At 38.7% G+C, this 20,842-nt stretch overlaps 1 protein-coding gene across 1 annotated transcript in view; it reads right to left on the bottom strand.

Moving 5' to 3' along the window:
* ROS1 (ROS proto-oncogene 1, receptor tyrosine kinase) overlaps positions 1-18,641 on the bottom strand; it is a 71,284-nt gene extending 52,643 nt beyond the window's left edge. The window contains exons 1-14 of the mRNA XM_051614301.1: positions 18,519-18,641; positions 16,720-16,773; positions 14,988-15,047; positions 14,282-14,308; positions 10,914-10,974; positions 10,067-10,215; positions 8,528-8,666; positions 7,869-8,070; positions 7,117-7,193; positions 4,800-4,922; positions 3,636-3,820; positions 2,426-2,523; positions 1,375-1,886; positions 540-752 (exon numbers count right to left, since the gene is read on the bottom strand). Coding sequence (XP_051470261.1) covers positions 540-752; positions 1,375-1,886; positions 2,426-2,523; positions 3,636-3,820; positions 4,800-4,922; positions 7,117-7,193; positions 7,869-8,070; positions 8,528-8,666; positions 10,067-10,215; positions 10,914-10,974; positions 14,282-14,308; positions 14,988-15,047; positions 16,720-16,773; positions 18,519-18,641 — 2,023 coding nt within the window. The remainder of the gene's footprint in view (positions 1-539; positions 753-1,374; positions 1,887-2,425; positions 2,524-3,635; positions 3,821-4,799; positions 4,923-7,116; positions 7,194-7,868; positions 8,071-8,527; positions 8,667-10,066; positions 10,216-10,913; positions 10,975-14,281; positions 14,309-14,987; positions 15,048-16,719; positions 16,774-18,518) is intronic.
* Between the last annotated feature and the right edge of the window lie 2,201 nt (positions 18,642-20,842).

The raw sequence follows: 20,842 nt of genomic DNA, 5'->3' as shown, positions 1-20,842 counted from the left end.
TGAACTAAGTTTTGAAAAACATTCCAAAGATCTACAAATCTCAGACATTGTGCACACATCTATTTCTCCCGTTATCTATGCTAAAATCAAGGGATTTCAGCTTTTAGTGAGCCTGAACTTTCCCATAAATTATAATTAACCCCCAAGGGGCTGCCCAAACCACTTCATCACAGAAAGTGCTAAAGTGCTTTCCAAAGCACAGAAAAGGAATAAAATGTCTCATCTTTTCATCTGATAGTGTATCAAATAATGTGTTTGATAGTACATTTACATTAGAAAAATGTATGTAAGTAGTAATAATAAATGCATAATATATATATGATACCATCATGGTAGGTTGAGAATCTTACTGCTTTAACCAAAACCAAATTTACTTATCATGCATTCTTTAATATAGGATAAGTATTACCCTTATCCTTCTAAGACGGGCTTTTTTGTGCCACTCATCTTGTGGTCTTTGCCCAAAGCCTAGGCCCAACCAGGTGGAAAGCTGTATGCATAACTCATTCTTCGTTTCTCCTGGGTGAAGCAATTCTCACCTTCCTCTAAGGTTGTGCCTCTAAATGACTCCGACCATGACCCTTTGCCAGCAGGAGATACAGCTCTGACTGACACTTCATATGCCGTGAAGCTTGCCAGATTCCTCACTGTAAACATAGTATCACTAATGTTTGAGACAACCAATCCCTCCTCAGATGGATGCTGAGATGACACTTTCACATCATAGGTCCAGTTCTGCCAAGCAGAGAGACCTGTGAGATGCAAATAATTGTGTTATTACAGAGTAGGTGGCTGCAACAGAAAATGCACATTCCTTGAGAAAACTGTAGGTTGGAGACTCATTTCACAAATGCCAGTATCAGAGGGCAATTAGGAAAGGGATAAATTAAATTTTACTTTCTCTGGCTCTGGGACCATCCAAGACTAATGGCTCAATCCTCCACGAAGAATGAAGTTCAAAGAACCAAAATGTTTTGCAACCAGGTGATTTTCTGCTCTTCAAAGATATATGCACAGAGGACAGACTGTAGCACAGTCACTTATCAAAAGCCAATACATCTCTGGCCTGCACCTTCTGTGTGATATCAGCAACAAACATTACTGTTACTTGATACCACAGTTAAGATGGAAACTTGCTTAAAATCCCTTGCAGATGACAAATGAGTTACCAATATAAACTTGTACTCATTTAGGCAGATAAATTTAGCTAGTTTACTGGCAAATCTTGGGTTAAATATTTCTAAGTGAGGTAATCCCACATGTCCAGCAGGATCGGATATTGAAGTCACCAAAGCTCAGCATCAGGAAAAGGGAAATAAGGAATTTATTTCTCTAGAAAGAAAAGGACTTTCAGGAAGTAACAAATTAACTTACTGGTTCCAATAGTGTGCCCAGGTGGCTTCCAGCTGATCACAGCTTGGTCCACTCCAAATAGCACCGTGACAAGCCGCGGAATAGTTGGTAAAGGAAAAGGCTGAGTTGATGCTCCAGAGAAAAGTAAGTTACCAAAGCCAAAATACTCTGGATATGCCAAATTACAATCTACAATATATTCATTGAAGCTAGAGCTCCCCACTGGAGAGACCTCCTCATGGAAAACTGCCTGGCCATCTGTGACAGTAAACGTGTTATCCTCATAAACAAAACTCTCTATGTCATTAAGTGGCACATGTGATCGCAGCATGTGAAGTTCTGAACCATCAAGAAAACCTGATACAAAGGCCTGTTCTGTTTTGTTGAAGAAAACAAGTCTCTTAGATTGAAATTGGATTATGAAGTCTCTCACAGTGCTGGATTTCACCACTGGTGATGCTGTGGAAGCAGTGTCAGGAAGAAGTGGCAGGTTTGCTCTGTATATGCCATCCTCCAGGAGACAGAAAATATAGCTGGCCATGGAGAAAAATAGACCCAAATAACTACAATGCAAGAACTGTGAAGATGAGTCACAAATACTTTAACAGCTCACAGATTTGCCTGGTTTTACGCAGACAATAGGAAAATGCTTTTGGCGCTATTAATATACATGCTAGGAGAATTAAGCACATCGGTTTTTATCTTCTGGGGATTTGGCTGGCAGCTTATTGGAGAATATGATTTCATAATACCTCAAGTGTTAAGCATGGACATTTTAAATGCATAGAGCTTCATATTCATAAAAGCACTGAAAGTCTGAAAAAAAAATGTCTGCATTGGAAATACTTTACCTCCTCTCCTAATACCCTAGGGAAAAAAATGCAGAAAATAACACTGCATGGTGTCACTCTTGTTCCAATTGTTTTGTAGTTTGTTATTTGTTGCCAATTGCACTTTTGTTTTGGTAAGGCAGGAGTTTGAAACAGGAACCTAGATGGCTAATGAAGTGAAGAAAATTAGAGAGGAGCTTTATAGCACCTTTGACACCAAGTGCTCACAGGAGGACACTTACCCATTATAGGGATCAGCTATAATCTTCCTAGGGGATGTCACATAAAGAGGAGTGATATCTTCAGCTGCCATGCAGTTCTCTAAATGGCAGACATGTATCTAGGGAATGAGAAAAAAAACCAATGATGCATTCATAGGGCATTTGCTAATGAGCAAACCACCAGACCAGAGATTCCCTCAGGAGAACTAGAGAGTGAAACACCTCTCTCACAATTCCAGGTGCTTCTGGGCTCCTAACTTGTCAGTCACTCGTGTATAACACTTGTACACAAGTATGAATGCAACCATGACATCTTACCCTGGAAGAGCTGTCTGTTAGATATCCTTCTCTTAACTTCCTACATTTAAGCTGGAGGGAAAAGCCTAATTTGGGGGTACAGGAAAACTGTACTTTGAAAATGATCTAGCAGGGAACGGAAAAGAAGGAAGGAAGTGCTTTTCTGACCCTCGGAGCAATACCTTAGGACTTTTCTAACCTGCAATGGATTCAGAAATCCCTGCCATCAGTCTGTTCATCTACAATTCGCTTGTGTCTTTTTCTCACTACTGCTTCTCCTGTTCCCTGTTCCCTGAGCAGTAAGAAAAAAATCGGACACGGCAAGAGGATTGAAAAAACACCAAACAACTCTCCCACCAACAATTTAGGGCAGCATTCTAGTCCTTTGTGCACTGGAGGACTGCAAAGGTACAGGCAAAGTGTGACCATTAGCATAACTGATGCTTTACAAGCAGGGAAGCAAGTGCAGGGTTGCAATCTGCATTTTTACTTCAAGTTGAAACAGTTGTAACCTGAGCTGTCATCACAGGTATGAAACACTTTCCCTCTTTCTGCTAATTATCAAAGACATTATAATCACTAACTAGATATCTGACCACCTTCCTGAGGCAGAATAGCAGCTGAACAGGCTAGATGGAGAACTGAGTAACAGAAATAAAGTCAGTTATACAGAGTATGAGGTGTCCTAAGCAGAAAAATAAGACAAGGAGACAAAGTTTCATATAGCCTGTTTGCTTTAAAAATTAGCTGATATTTGAGCCTTTCTTCTTTTTTAAATCTCTGAAATATGGGAATATTATAAAAGTAACAAATCTATTTCTATAATTACATATTGTGCATGCATATCTATATATTAATCGTATTTTATCATGTAAAATAAATCTCATTAATGGTTCAAATGAAATAAGAAATTAATTAAGCCCAAGAGCACTACCTTTTCATTCATGACAAAGTACATCCTCTGGTAAAGCCAATCTACTGAGATGGACGTAATATTTCCCCAGCCAGCATAAAAGAGCATTAGGTCAGATGCATCAGACATATTTCTCACTCCTTTCACCCAGATGGAATTGCCCTCAGAAAAATAAACCACTTGCTGATGAACATTCACAGAAATTCCTAAAAATAGGAAGACACATGCACACAGATTATACAAGTAACAAATTTCAGGTTTGCAGTTACTTTTTCTACATGTCTTAAAAAGAAGCATTTTTTATTTCTTCAACCCAACATGACTGGAGAAAAGTTAACCGGTTTTCTCCTCCACTTCTAATCTTCTTTCAGATAATAAGGAAGCTTTCCCATTAGCTATGGATGTGACATTATTAGAGACAACTGGCCCTCAGAAAGATGATCAGAGGGAAATAAGATACATAACATGCAAACCAACTAACACTGATTGCCCCTCTCTAGGGCAAACACATGTAATTCTCATCTCCTCACAAAGCACCATTCACTCTAGAATTCCAGCTAGTTATTATCTGTGACACCCTTGTACTATCAAAGGGCATTTAGTCAGGAGCAAAAACTCATTCTCTGGCATCTTTGTGGCTTTATGGCTCTATGAACTTGGTGGGTAAGCTCAGTTTTTCACTGCCTCCACCAGTGTAGATAAGAAACACTAGAGCAGGCAATAATTTGACATAATATGGTTGTCTGGTAACTTAGACTACTAAATGCTCAGTGCCCCAGACTAGCTAACACACTGTCATACTCTTCAGCCACTATCTTTTAACACTGTATTATTTAATTCTTAAGTTTGAACCACCTTCCCATACTCATGCTGAGAAAACACATTAATTGTAGGGAAATATCTGCTTTGACTTCATCTTACATCAATATAGATACCTACCATGTAAAAGTCCAGCTTTGAAGCAGCTGCCTAGATTCAGTGAAGAAAAGGTTGCACTGGGGAGACCAATTCATCTCTTCCCAATACTTGTCATTGCAAATACGTCAAAAGTTCCTATTTCTCCCCATTGACTTTAAAGAAAGGCCATATACCGCCTCAGGCTAGGTGAGGTGCACTCTGTTGTTGGTGAATACAGAGGTCTAAGTTGTACTAGAGATAAAAGGAGGGAGCCCAACCTGATTTTACCTGTAATGTTGTGGTGTATAATATCATTTTGCAGGCACTGAGCTGCTTCGAGGAAATGTTCCATGTATCTCTTCCTCAAAGACTTGTTTCTGGATAGGAAGAGCCATGTTGCTTTTTCCTTAACTAACAAAAGGAGAAATTCAGAATTAAGATAACTGCAGCACAGAGAACACTGCTGCTAACTCAGATACATAATTAATAAATATGCATATACACATGCTCTCATAAATACATGTACGTATGTGTTCTTGCACTAGCAATGACTGACTAAAACTTAAATTCTTTGAGTGTCGCTTGCCCAGGGTGAGAATGCACGACATGACTTCAATACCATCATTTCCTGTAAGAGCAGTGAGTCCCTAGTGAGGAAAAGTAACCTGGAGCAAATGAGGCCCTATGGACTCCTGAGGAAATGAAGGCATTAAGACACCCATGTCACTTCAAGATTCAATAAAAGTGGGATGTTTAACTCCCTTGGGTCTCTTTGAAAAGCCTGGTCAAACTAGAATACTATCCCACAGAGCTGGGGAAGAGCAAAGCAAGTATTTATATTTCATGCACTTCATCATGCTGACCAGTGATTTTTTCAAGGAACAAGTAATCTTCAAAGATAAAGATGATAATGGGATAATATTATATTCTTCAAAGTTGATAAATTTAAAATATAGGGGTTTTTAAAATAAATTCACAGATTTTAAAGGCAAGAAGGAGAGCTTTTGTCACATAAGCTGACTTTGTGTTTATGCAGGCCCAAGTAACTTACATCAAAACCTTTGCAGCAAGTGCACACCTTCTGTCTGGTCTATGCATACCTCCAGAAAACTAACACAACCCCTGCTAACTTGATTCAAAAGGAGGCTACCTTAATTTTTAAAAATTGGATTATTTCAAATCTGAATTTGAGTAATTTCAATTTCCAAACAACCTTTCCCTCTTTTTTTCCCTCTCTAGTTAAAACAGCTGAGTGCTATCAGATATCATTTCCTCATATGAGTATCACAAGACTGTGATCAAATGCTGTCTTAATTGACTTCCGGATAATCTGCATAGATTGATCTGCATGCACTTCTCACATGATGCACACACTGAGACTCTTTTCAGAAATGATCTCTCCAGTGCAGAGTACAAAGAGGTCAATATCACCTCCTTATCTCTTCAGCAGTGACATTTCTTGCAACCTAGCCCAGAGATCAGACTCTTTCCCAGACTCTTCTCAGGGTTCAGATCTACACAGCTCAGTACCTAATGCAATAACACCATTTCTGAATGTGATACATGAGGAAGGGTTGCTCCTGTTCACATTAGCACAGAGAAAAAGTGTGTGTCAACTAATGTTTTAAGTGGTGACTAGTAAGTCTCACAACCCGAGAAGGTGGGGGTTTTGGAGGTAGGGTTATTTGTTTGTTTTCTACATTGAATTAATTGGTTGCTAATTAACTTGACTTAATGAACACAGTCAGATGTACCAGATGTTTCATAAATGACACAAATGTTACAGCTCAGGGTCAGCTAATCCCACCCAGATAAGGACATATCAGTGTAACTGAGCTATTAAAAATAAATAAATAACTTTTAAAAAAAATTAAAACACTAAAGAAGCTGTAAGTTCAATTTCTCCAAGATGACTGGCAGACTTGGAGACACACTTGTGTTTGCTAGAGTTGAAGAGTTTCCAGGTGCTTGACAGCTGGATTTCTTCAGAAGGAGGGAACCATCTTTGGATTTCTAAAGATACATTTTATAACATTTTTCATTCTCACTTGTGCTCTATCTGAATATGCACCTTTCCCTGACAATATTTCTGCAATTCTTTGAGTGATACCTATAGTGTGTCATTACTTTCATTATTCATTAGTTAACATAGTAAAAAAAAAAAAATACAGCCACAAAAGAGCAACAAAAATTGATATGGTTTCACGTATTTGTCATGAAGTAACAGAGGATTTTTGACAAAAGTTTTTTGTATTAACTATTTAATATTATCAGAAGAAATTAATTTGTTTGTCAGCTGTTAAAATCTTATCTAGAAAATGAAAGTATGTCCTCTCAGTCACTGCATCAGACCAGTGAGGTGTTTTTCATCTGTAATACAAGTTAGCTGAAATTTATTTGGCCCAGCCAGCACCTCAAGTTATGCTGTGTAGATCAGTAAAGAACACAACTCTCTGATATGCTATTGACTCCTCAGTGTACAACTTCTTGTCATGCACTGTTTACAGTCTAAATATTATTCTCTTCTGCCAGGTGCAAAGCAGCCCAGAGAACATGATTTTGTCCCCAGGAACAGACAGTGATAATGACTCTGCTACTTTTGTACCTTTGGATTCTGGGGTTGTAATGTTGGCTTCAGCAGGGGGTCCAGCACCAACCTCATTAACCGCCACAATACTGAACCTACAGTAAACCAAGGACAAACGTTTTGGTTTGCAGGTTTCTTTTGAAAGATGGCTTGAGAAATATTTTTTCAAGAAGGGCAGCTGCTATGTAAGTGCTTGACTTTCAGAAAATGGCCATTTAAATATAATGCTATGGGATATGATAAAAATTAAACCAGCCAGAATCTGAACTCCTCAAAGGTGGGACAACAACAGAATCTTCAAATTAAAATTTAAAATAGGGTTCCAGACTCAGAAAAGCAACTCAATCTCATTTTAAAGATCTGTATTTAGCAGTGCAAGGAGAACACCAGCCTTTGTATTTAAAAAAAAAAATAAAAATAAAGGGATTATTCCAGATACTTAAACGACTAGAGAAGACTGCTCTATCATTCCTAGAATATACTGAAAACATGCCACACAAGCTTAAAAAATAAGAAAATAGCAGCTACAAAAAACCAGACTGCTGGCCCTATATCAAATTCCTTTTCCTTCCTCCCCATCCAACTTTCCCACAAGCAGTCAGCTCATCTGGGATAACTTCATTATCTCAAGGAAGGCATCCTTGCTTTTGGTAAGAATATTAAGTAAATAGTATGATTGTGTAGAAGTGGTAATTAAGCAAACATTGTACTACCCAAGCAAGAAGTGCTCCAGCACACTTGGCCATGCTGGTTATCTTTCCTTTTTGTACCTGTAAGTGTTGTTCGGGAAGGTGGAGTAGAACTGAAAACTATGCCCTCCTGAGGCTCTCAACAGTTTGTGATTCTCACTGGTCAGCAGCAAGTTATACCCAACAATCAATCCATTGGGAAAAAGTGGTGGAGACCAACTAACTTCAACAGTGTTTGGACTTGAACTCTGAATATCTTTAATGATAGGAGCTGTCGCAGGAGCTGCAAGAGACAGAAATTACTGACATTTAAGACTTTAATGTTTTTGTCTTTTTTTTTAGGTACATTTTTAAGTTTCATTCCTGTTAGTTCATTTATACTAATAAATATTATTAGGAGCAGCATAAAATTTCAGCAATGTTTCATTTTTTTTAGTGTCTAGGAAAATTTCCCTCAAAAAGCTAATGTGCATAATTGTGCACAGAAGTATCTAATGTGCCCTCACAATTTTGACCATGTACTTTTCTGTGCATGTTTCAAAACTAAAAGCAGAAAGCAGCCCTACGTCTTCTAGTTCAAACAAGAAGAGCCTGTGGTATTTTAGTCTGGTCTTCTGCAGCTACCAGACAGACAACCTGCACACCATTCTGAAGAGTAAGCATCCATGTTTTCTGTGAAAGAAGCAACAAAGAAACCTCTATGTTTCTGATAAGATGCAATTAATCAGGCGATTCATTACCTCCAAAAGCGTGTGTCCTGTAACTGGGACTTGATGGAGAATTGAGCTGCAGCTGAGATGTAATGATCCAAACTACTCGAAACACATACTCTGTGAAGGCTTGAAGGTCTTTGACTGTATATGAAGTTTCAGATACCACCTAGATCAATGCACAGACACAGTCTTTTTTTATTATTATTATTCTTCCTCCCCTGCAGTTACTACGTAGGGTGTTATGAGGACAAAACAGGTCTCAGACAAGAACATATATATTTCAGGTTACTAAAGTGCAGTATCCTAAGCCTAAATAAGAGGAAATTCTGGGAGTTACATTTTTATTTTTCCATCCTTTCAGCACTTTCTTCTCTTTTCTCCAGAACACACTGCCAAATCTAAACAATAAGTAGATGGATGGCAGGATGGATGCAATATAATATCAAATGTCAAGAATAAGGTAAAAAAACCTCTAAAATAATAACGTATTATGGGCAATGTATTTAAACTGTTGGCACATACACTACAGGTTTAAGATCTTAAGACTCCTAGTTACCTTAAAATATTTATGGTCTGAAGTAATTGTTTCTCATTATTTCACCAATTATTAATTCAGAAGAACTTCCTGCTTAGCAAATTATCTTTGCCTTTGATTGGTGGCACAAACTTGCCATGCTCTGGAAAATGGTCCAGTCAAGATGATGGCAAGATAACAAGTGTACAGTTGACGCAGAAGAACATAATATGAGAATAACCATACTGAGTCAGAAAAAAGGTCTATCTTGCCAAATATTGTGTTTTGACAGGAACAAAATTAGTATTTCTAGGGAAAAGTATACAAAAAAGAAAGCCTACGGTGATATTTCTCCAGAATATCCTCAGTCTTGGCATTTTATAAGTGTGATTCAACATGAAAAAATTGTAATGTTTACATTTAGTAGAACCATATTTTTTTCTTCCATTAATCTGTCCAGTCACTTTCAGAAGCCCGTTTAGTAATTTTTGTGATTTTAATATTTAGTGGTTGAAAATTTAGTAATTTAGCATCCACATGTGCCAGGAAGCAGCTGAACATTTTAGCTACATATTCTGTGAGGAAATACCTTCATTTGCTAGTTTGAACTTGCTACCTGCTAGTTTCCATCAAGGTCCCTAGTTCTCTGAGGAAACAGAGAATAATTGTCCACTTCTCAGCTACTCCATGCCACTCAGAATTTTGTAAACCTCCTTCATGTGCCTAGCATATAACACAATGTTTTTCTAAAATAAAGTGAAAAGACAAGAAACGCCACCAATGCCCTGCAAGTACTCTAAGAATCCTAAAATATTTTACCAATTTCAGCCAACTTCTAGTAAAAGATAAAGGCTCCACTTAATTCACCAGTAAATTACAGCCACTTCTGCTTTAAAATCTAGTCATTACTTTCATTCCTTGAGTGGTTTTTGTTATGATTGCACTCTACCAATAAATTACCCTATTTTTTCCCCCTGTGAAACAGGGACCAGATTATAAATAAAACTAAGAACCTATTTCCTTACAAGGTAAAAGGAAGTGTCTTTCTTTACCTCTGTGTACCTCCAGTCTCCAGGGAGTTGACTGAACTTCCACTGGATAATATATTTCACCCCAGAGATGTTAGCTGGCTTCCACCCTAAGGTGACATTGTGGCTTCCTATGGTAGATGCAAATGGTGGTCTAGGCTTGTTCAAGTAGTCTAAAGGGAAAATATAATACAACAGTAAGAGAAAATTTTCATGGCAATTTCTCAGCCTTCAGGGTAAAAGCCTATTACCCCACACACCTGAAAGATGTGAAGCCAATTAAAAGACAGAAATTAATATATTGAAAATGTTGCTGAATAAATCACATTATATTTGAATCACAGTTTGATAAGTAAGCCTGAACTGGGCCAAGCCCAATGCTAGCAAATGTGACTAAAATTCTGCACATGGATAAATGCACTTTGAGATACAAGTACTTAGTAAAATTTTGCTGAATAGAAATACAGAGAAGGTATGGGACAATTCTGAAGAGATTTTCATTTAGTCTACTTCAATAACACTGTATTGGCCCATTTGTTCCCATGTAAGCTGCAGGAATTTTTGGCAATGATTTCAGGGTATCCAGCAAGTCAAGGGTGGGTGCTAGACAAAGCATCATCTTAAACAGTTGAGATTTAATTTTAAAAGTCTCATATCCATGAAAGGGAGGGAAAATAGTTTTACTATGAGATAGAGTTAACTTCATTGTACTTGTTAAAAGGAAATAGAGGAGTGGTAATTTTCAGATTAAGAAAAACACTTAAGACATTCCTGTTTTTTCCAAAGAAATCCAAACAGTAGAACAAGATTATAACCTTAAAACTGAATTTATCAGACTGTGAATTGGACATAGGACTCTATTCAGACTTACTCTGTGCTTCAACTCCATATGCATCCTCTACACGGCTACAGCCAAACTTACAGGAAACTGTCTGTTTAGGGTACAGAACTCACTGGTTAGTTTTATGTAAAGGCAAAAATTCCTCCTAGAATTAGGGAGATAGGTTTTAAATACATACAAATCCTGTGCACATTCTGAATACATACAAACCCTGTGGAAACCATTACATTCATTCTAAAAAACAGCAGTACCACAAACTCTCTCCAAAGAGTGAGTCTTTCCATCATCTCACTGAGCACTCAGTTAGGGTTGTCCTTCTTATACACTGTCCTTTTGTGGAAAGCATAAACATGGGGCTACAGCAAGGTTGGAAATAGGCTTCAGTGACAGCTGTTGAGGTAGGAAATAATGAGTTTTGACTTGTTAAAATTATAAATTCCTCATGTTGGGATTCACCCTTTTGCACTTCATGTGTTTCCTATGAATGAGGCACATTCATACAAGTGTGCTTCCACTGAATTTTCAAAATAGTTGAAATTAGTAATTTGTAAGAGCAGCCACACCTAATTCTTGCTACTGTGTTAGTAGTTACTCCTTATGGTACAGGCATGTCTACAAGTTGCAAACATAACAAATACCCCTGGGTAGTGGGTTCTTCACACTCACATCTGAAGAACAGTTTAGGTAGGGAACATAGGCATAGTGTTACCCTGCTTTATAGGTAGAGATTTTAGAAAGAGGTAGAAAGATTTTTCAGGTGGATATGAGGAGCTTAAAAATTACATGTAAGAGCGAGTCTCCTGGAAGGCCAAAAATTTTGAAAAGTGATAGTTTGAGATCTCTTAGACAGGTATTTTTTTGGGGCTCATTGTATTCTGCAGTTTCATTTGAGCTATAAAATCTTGAAGTTTACTTCATATATCTGCCATCTTTCAAGTGATAGATCATTAGATCATTAAAAAGCAATTCATTGCCTTAAGTGAGAAAAAATGTTAATTGCCCTTCCTGTGATTCTAGGATATACATTTCTGGCACCCTGTGGAAACTGGTAAGTCATGTTACATCAGACAACACAGTTGCAGCTGAGGCCTATTTAAAAACTTGCTTAGCAGTATATTCCTGTATATGTTAGCTCACATCTAGGTATTCAGTGCAAGTGTAAGCACTAAATTTATTTTTTTTAATGTTTTCATATTCAAAGAAATAAAATACTTCAAAGTCAATTAAGAATGGGGCCCCAGAGATGATCAGAGGGCTGGAGAACCTCTCCTGTGAAGACAGGCTGAGACTGTTGGGCTTGTTCTGCCAGGGAGAAGAGAAGATTCTAGGGAGATGTTATAAGAGCATTCCAGTATCAGAAGGGGACCTACAGGAAAGATGGGGAGGGACTTTTTGCAAGGACTTGTAGTGAGAGGACAAGGCATCATGGATCAAAATTGGAAGAGGGGAGATTTAGGTGTAACATTAGAAGAAAATTTTTTAGTGTGAGGGTGGTGAGACAATGTCACAGGTTCCCCAGCGAAGCTGTGAAAACCCCCTCCCTGGAGACATTAAAAGCCAGGCTGGATGGGGTTTTGGACAACATGGTCTAGTGGAAGGTGTCCCTGCCCATGGCAGGTAAGTTGGAGCTAGATGATCTTTAAGGTTCCTTAAAACCCAAACCCTTCTATGCTTCTATGATTCTATAATTATTGTGATTGCTAAGAGACAAAGATCCGGGTATTAGCAGACGTCAGTTACCAGCTGTACACTGGAGCTTTCATTTACCACCAAGATTTGTTTAATTTGTAAGGCATAGTGTCCCCAGATTGCATGCTGATTCATAGTGCCTTCCGCTTCATTTAACACAGATATTTTTGACCACTTGTTTTTTGTCAGTTTTTTCTTTCTTCTTCTGATCTTTGTCCAAACCATAAATCCAATTTTTGCTTGAGGTAAGAGGATTACTAAAGCTCCTAGCCTTAGAAATTTTGAGGGAAGATTGCCATCTGCTCTGCCTGAAAACAAGAAATCCTCATATATCCTCTCCATCAATCAGAACTGCCCCTGTATGAGCCAGATTCTGCTGAACATTCTCATAAAATTCAGTGACACTCCTTTGCTCCTGGGTGAGCAGTAATATCCAACAGGAGTAATGCTACCAGATTTCAATCCCAGTATCAGCACAGTGCTGAGCAATACCAAAGGAAAAGTTGCAGTTTTATGCCTCCTCATTTCCCCTGCAGACTCCAATGACCTGATCTTCTGTAGGCAGTGACCTGTGCTCCCCTGACCATGTGGGGAGTCAAGTCAGCCAGCTGATCCAGCAGAAAAATAATCCCACAAAAGCCCTTGCAGAGTTAGTGAATTTAACTGGCATATTGCTATTGAATGGCCAGAAAAGAAAACAAACTAACAAACATACAAACAAAACAAAACAAACAAAAAAAAACGAGAAACAAAACCAAGAAAAATCAGTAACAACAAAACACCTATACTAATGTTGTGTTTCTACAAAAGTAAGTTGGTTACTTCTTGGACTCTTCCTATACTCCAAATCCATAATTTAGTGTATTAGTAAACCTTTGACATAGTCACAATTTCACAGATTAAAAAGCATTAAAAAAATGAGTCCTTTCAAAGTTCCAGCTTGCCAATGGGTTTGTCCCCCACTCGGGATTCCCTCCAATTCCTCCATAACCTGCTTGAAGTGCGTTGCCCCCATCTGGGTACAACCTCCATACTGAGGCCTCAACAGTCCCAAACACATTCCTGCAATTGTCTCATCTCTATCCCATCTCTGTGTTTGTTCTAAAGGGACTTCAGAAAGGTATCGTCTCCTAGCAGCACTTTGTTGTCTCATCCTTCTCACTGTGAATGCCAGTCCATCTGCAGAACAGACCAGGCACTCCCCATTTGAGATCTCTGTCTGAATGACAATACGTTGCCCCTTACTGCAGTATACGTTACTTCATTTGGACTCTCTACTCAGTCAAGAGTGTGTTTTGTCTTCCTGTTTCCACTTCTTGCCAAGCTGGCGTCATACCAGCTTGACTAAGCATTCTTTCTGGTTCATCTTTGATGACATTAATGAAAAACTGGATTGAAAAAGACTACTGTGAGAGCCTACAACATAGTTTAAATAGGTCTGTGCTGAGTTCCATATTGGTGTGATTAGTCTGGTTTCTATAAAGCAATATTCTTTGCCATGCAGCAATTTATAATGCAAACATGTCCTTGGCTACTATGCTGGAAAGCAAGGATTCAGGTGCTTAACTTATTCTTTAAGGAGCACAAAACCACTAGACCTGGATTGATAAGTCCGTGTATCTACATTATATTTCTTAGTACTATATGGACATAATAAGCACTGAAATATTTGTGGGTTTTTTTAATTGATCTGATAGCATTTAACTTACCTCGCATGCTCTGGTGTATGTCTTATTCTGCCAAGCAAATAAATACAGTGTAGGATTAGCATAAATATAATCACAGAGTATTTCAAACAGATAACATCAATAACTTAGAATTTTCTTACATGAAAGTACAGTACAAAGCCTTATCACTGGCAAATAATGAAAGAAGAAAAACTTACAGTTGAAAAACCAGAAAGTCAACATTAAAAAGATGCCAAGGATGAATGAGCCTCATGTGTTCCAGAGCTCCAGAAAAAATGGGCAGTTTAAAAACAATCATGGCTGTTGTCCCAGACCAATGCAAATTCTTATCCATCAGGTTTAGTAAAGTGAGAAATCAATCTAGTAAAGACCATGTGCTTCATTTATATCTGCATAAAACTTTGAGACAGGCCCCAGTAGAGTAAAATCCTGAAAAACACTAGTTTTTTTTCTCACTGCCTGAAAATTTGGGTGAGTGGTTGAGCTTAATGAACTGTAAAACATCCTACATTTTGATACACACAATGAAAACTTTTGATATTACAGGTAGCTCCCACAGCAAGAATCATTGACTTCCCAAAAGAATTTATAAATGTACTGAGAGAAAATATGGACATTACATCTTTTCACAGAAACACTGCTCTGGTTGTTTTCCACTTCTGTCATTGGATAAAGTACTTGATAGACTGGAGACAAGTGCTATAGCCAAGGCTAAGGCAATACTCACACATTTCAGTGGGCAATCGATTTGCACCGTAGCATTCCAAAACTGACACCCCTGTGTGCACTGCAAAGACAGAGGTTGGCTTTAAAAAGGACTTTGAAAACACATTTTTAAAGAGAAGGGGTATTCCAGCACTAAGGGTGAGAACATATTAGCTGATTTTCAACTTCAGTAAAACATTCTGCATAACCAAGTCTCTAAACTCCTTCATGCACTGGTTCCTTAGCAATAAAGTAGGCATTTAGGGTATTTAAACCCTGTAACAAAAATATTAAATATACCAAAGACTATAAATACTCAGATACTACAGTTAAGGGAAGTTATGCTTTATAGCATGCTTCTCAATATAAAATACAGAGAAGAATTTAAAAAGTAATTCTCAGAGAATGGTTTGTGCAAAACAGTAGATGTTCAACTGTGTGTTCGGCTCTGGTAAAGACTTTTATGCCCTCATGTGTACTGGGAGCATTAAAAGGACTGCAGGACACCTGAACAGACTGTAACTGTCACCTGGGGGGGAGTGCTCAGCTTCACATAGATCTTGGGAAAGGGCTGATGCACAGCTCCAGGGGCAGAAGGAGCCCTGGCTAAGACAGTCCACATTCACTCTTGCTCTGGGAACGAGTCACCTAGCCAGTCATGGTGTGTGTAGCCAATGCTCCCTCCCTCCCAGCTTTCATTTAGCACTTGTTCTCTGTGGAGAAGTAACAGATATACAGTACACAGCACTGCCAAGCATAGTGGAAAGCTATTAAACACAAGTCCCCCTCTATCCAACATGCAAGGCATTGGCTTTAGAACCATGAGTTTTCAAAGATGTAATAAATATTATGTAGTTTGTGTTTGATGTTGGACCTTTCTTGTTTATTCTGCCCCATCTACTTCTTAATGGTCACTTTTCTTAGTGGACATTTTTCTTTTTAAAGTTGGAAAGGAACAATTTGGAAGCAAAAGACTCTTGAGCCTTGCAAAGTCTCATGGAAAAAAAATAGGACTTGATATCACTGTGCAAATATACACAGTAACCTAAATAGGTGAGTCAACTTTGCAATGTATTGTCATGACAACACAGCCTTTTATAGTCCCAGCATCATAAATGGCCCAGCCTTGCTAGATACCAGGTGCTAAGAGACTGCTTCCCACTAGTCTCCATGGAAGATATTGATAGCTGAATTCTCCACCCCTCTTCAAAGAATATGTATAACTGACAGCATTTGAAATGTGAACTAGAAGAACATCAGCTAAAGTCTTCACAAGAATGCTGCTATGGAAAGTTCACTAAAGAGCTTTCCATGATAGACAAAGACATTTGAAGTCTTGCAGAACTCTAAATTTTCAATAATTGTCATTTTAAGCTTTCTCCCATACAATCACTGAGAAAACAAAATCCACTACCTAACTGTACAAAGGTAGCTGAATAAATTATTTGTATCTTGGAGGGAACACTAGTTTTGACTCATTTTCTCAAAAATGAGTGATTATGAACTGTAGATCACAAATGCAAACATGGCTCACAGCAGAGATCCACACCCTTTACACATTTTCTCTAAACAAAAAAGACAATTGTGTCTTTAATAATCTGAGTCCAATGTAACCACACAACCTACTGATTTATGCCAAACAGGCAACTGTGCAAATTTGTATTAAGTCTTTGACAATGTGATCATTATACCTATTTTATTCAAATAGCAGTAACGTAAAACTTTTGTAATTAACAAAGTAAACCATTACTCACTGCTCCAATGATGTCACTAACATTGCAAAGGTTAGTAATTCCAAGTTCTCCTTCCTATAAGAGAAATACAAACATTTTTACAAAGAGTCAGAATGCTTCCCCACATTTTTTTTTTATTAAAATGCATTAAAGCACTAGTTTCTTGTAAAACAAATTTTCTTTGACTAATATTTCCTTATTTGAAGACATTTACTGTTAACACACCTGCAGCTTCTCACTTGAGACTTATTTCAGAGTACCATCAAACAAAGACATTGGCAGAATCAGCTGGTGTTAATTAAATTATCTCAGATAGACATTTGGCTCTCACTGATTCTTGCTCATTGAGTCCATAGCAAATGTTTCACAAATATGTTGGGCATAAATGAGAAAGCCAAGTGGCTTTGACCTTTTGGGAGCAGAAAGACTTTCCTCCAAGACAAATACCTTTTGTCAGGCCTCCTTTTGAAGGGGTTTTATGCAGCCATATGGTGACTGCCCTTCCTTTCCTCCCAAAAGTGCTCTTGAGCTGAGGTGCCTATTTTTTCACATCACTCAAAGTCTGCAAAACCAGTCACTGCCTGTGGGGTGCAAATGATTTGAGGATATATCTAACTGCATTGGAGAAGCTGAATGTTAGGTCTTAAGTTCTATCCAGCAGACAGGTAATGGCATCCTTAATAAAATAAATCTCAGGAAGAAACTTTCAGCACACTGGGCACACTATGACAATTGTGAGAATCAAAGGTGTCACAAAGCAAATGTGAACACACTAAGTAGAATGGAGGAGAAAAAAAAAAGGTTTATAGCTCCTGGACTCCAAGATTATCTTTTTCTTATCTGCATCCGCTACACAATGTTTCACTGAATGTGAATGTGATTTTCCTCTCTTTCAAAGCCAAGAGGAAGAGTAACATTTCTTTTTCTGAATTAATTTAAGCGTAAACCAAAGGATCCCTATTAAATTTATCATTGCATGATAAGCTTCCACCATGGAAGGTAATTAACTCTTTCACTGGTGCAAAAGTTAGAAAAATTTTAAAGGAAATATCAGACAAATGTAGGAAAGGTGATAGTCCTCTGCACTAGGTTTCCAGCCAGTTAGACCTAAGGCACTAAATGTCTTTTTTACAGAGCAGAAGTACATGGTCTTCTAAAAAACACCAACACTTCAGGCAAATAAGAACAAATAGGTAACTACTGAAAGCCTCATGCAAAATTGTTTGGATTTGAGAGGTTTTGCTTATCTGACATACATCATTAGAAAGAAAAATAATACATTCCACCCACCTACTCAAAGCAACACTAAGAAAGCATAAGATTAAGGATCTAACTACTTCTTTTAATACCTAAAGAAATGTCCACAATTTAAAGCATAAATGACCCAAAAAATAAGCTGAAAGTAGCTTGATATTACTGTGCAGGCCACAGATTCTCAGTAAATTTCTTATGAATTTACAGTTTTCCTAGGTTTATATAAGAAAAGACAGACTAGTAAGTAAAGTGAATAAACTGAAGGAACAAATGTTTCTCTCCTCCACCCTCCAGGGTCTTTAGCATTTATAGCAATTTCAGGAGCTGTATATAAGTATATAAAGTATACAAAGAAAGTATAAAATTAAAACCCATGCAATCTGGATAATGGGATTTCTTCCTCAGCAGCTTCCACAAATCCAAATGTTAAACATTAGTTCTGCATCTCTTTTACTCAGACACATCCTTTAAAATATTCTTTAAAACCTGGTATGTAATAGAAAACTTTTACAGCCATAACAACCATCCATGTTCCAAAATATTAAGCACAGTTTTTCAAAACTTACCAGGTTACTTGCACATAAATTTTGACAATTTTTTGGGAAAGCACAGTACACTGCAGAAATCCATACAGAGTATAAAGCAGCAAGTCTGTCTAGCGGGAGATCCCACAAGCAAGTGTTCCTCATAACTCAAACAGTTTCATCTGGCAGCCTGATTCTTCTCTTGGTTTGGTCAAGCAAACTCCTTACAGCCTACATGACGGAGACGCGACTGTGGAACTTCTGCATTTCAGTTTGTTAAACATTATTTTAAATTCTTGTTGACACTGTTCCTTCAACAAGTTTTCAGCTTCCTGGAGCACTTGTCTTGAAATTGCACAACATCTGTTTAATAGTTTCTTATTAAACCACTGAAACAAAAGAGCTGACCAATGAAACTCAGGGTATCTCCTTACATAAATATCATTAACGTAAAGAGGAAACGAAGTGCAATGCTTTTAATCAGGTGCTCCGAGCAACATGGAAACTGGGAAAGGGGGATAGAAAACTAGCCTAATCTTCATTTCTACTGTGATTTAGGTATTTCTAAATATTTTCAAGGGGCTACAGCTAAGAAAATTTATGATGGTTCTGTGATCTTCTGAGATGCAGGGAAACGGCAGGAAGCTTAATCAGGGCAGGTTCAGGTTCGATAACAGGAAAAGGTTTTTCACCCAGAGGGTGGTTGAGCACTGGAACTAGCTCCCCAGGGACGTGGTCACAGCACCAAACCTGCCTGAGTTCAAGAAGCATTTGGATGATGCTCTCAGGCACATGGTGTGATTCTTGGGGTGCTCTACACAGGGACAGGAGTTGGACTCAATGATCCTGATGGGTCGCTTCCAACTCAGCATATTCTGTGAATCTATGACTGATTCCAAATGTCCAATTTCCACACCAAAACACCACTCAAAACAAACCCCTGTCTGTCTTCTGATGCAATCAGAATCCATTTGCTAGGCTGTCTCTACATGAAGAGAGTAGTACCACAGATCTATCCAGAGAGTCATCCTGTGAACTGCCATAAGAAACTGATCCACCTTACACACACAGATATATATAAACAAACGATTTTTTTGCATGTGTATTATGTATTATAAACAATTTTTGGTGGTTTATAAATAAATAGCATAGTATTTTAATGATCAGTTTAACCTGACACACACTGTTACTGCTGCTTAAGGAGGGGACCCACATTCCTGGGACCTGCTTTCCCACCACACCTAAATGATCATTCACCTTCCCAAGCCTCTCTCACCAAGTAGATATTCCCCCAGACATGCAATAAACCAGATTGAGAACCTGGTTAATACCCCAGCAACAACAGAAGTGAACTGGTTACATTAACCTGATGCAGTTTTCTCTGATTCAGGCTACAGCACAGCCCCATGTGCTGCTGTGCCCATGGTGGTGGGTGAAAGGAGCTAAAAGCACTGGGACAGGAGCAAAGGACAAGCTGGGCTGGAGAGATCGATGGATTTGCCAAGCACATGGCTCAAAGGTAGCTGGAGGACGTGGAGGACCAGACCTTTCCTCACACAAACATAATATGCCCTTTAGGTCAGCAGTCATAACTGACAAAGATGGCCGCTCCACCAGGCACTTTAAAGACTCTTCTGTCTGCCTGCTTCCTCTGCCAGGAAACAACTCAGACTCCATGAGGGAGGTGACCAGCTGCCAGACAGGAGCAGTGCTGGGAAAACAGTGTTGCGAACAACGAGCCTGCTCAGGGAGGGCGCAGCAGGACAGGAGGAAAGTCCCTGGCTGATTGGCTGAGAAGATCCAGGATCAAGAGACTGGCCAACCGGGAACAACGGAGCAAGTGCCCGAAAGCCATAAAGACACTGCTTGTCTGCTGCTGCGCTTTGGACAAAGGAGCAAGTCCCCAAAAGCTGTAAAGAGATTACTTACTTGCTGCCGCCCTTTGGACAGACACTGAACCTGCTGCCGCCTGCCTTTTGGGGGTTTCCGGCTTGCCTGCAGTCCCTGCTTGCCTGTGGTCCCTGCTCCCCTGCGGTCCCTGCTCGCCTGCAGAGCCTGCCTGCTGCCAACCACCTGCGGTGAGACTTCTTCCTGCCACCCGTGGGTCCTAAGACTGGGTTGCAGGGGAAGTCATCCGCACCTAATATATAAATGCCTAGACCATCTCAGGAATAAAGTAAGGGATCACATTTTGGTATCATTCTCTCCCTGAGGTGCTCCTGCTTCTTACCTCCACACAAACCGCGACCCTATACGGGACAGGCATCGGGCATATCCCTCCTTCCTCTTCCACTCTTAAATAATAATAGTTAATCTGGGTGTGTAAATAATGTGTATTTATATGTAAGTATTAGGACATATGTAAG

This window comes from Apus apus, chromosome 3 (genome assembly GCF_020740795.1).
Source record: "Apus apus isolate bApuApu2 chromosome 3, bApuApu2.pri.cur, whole genome shotgun sequence".
NCBI classification, from domain to species: domain Eukaryota; kingdom Metazoa; phylum Chordata; class Aves; order Apodiformes; family Apodidae; genus Apus; species Apus apus.
This window is presented reverse-complemented; position numbering and strand designations above follow the sequence as displayed.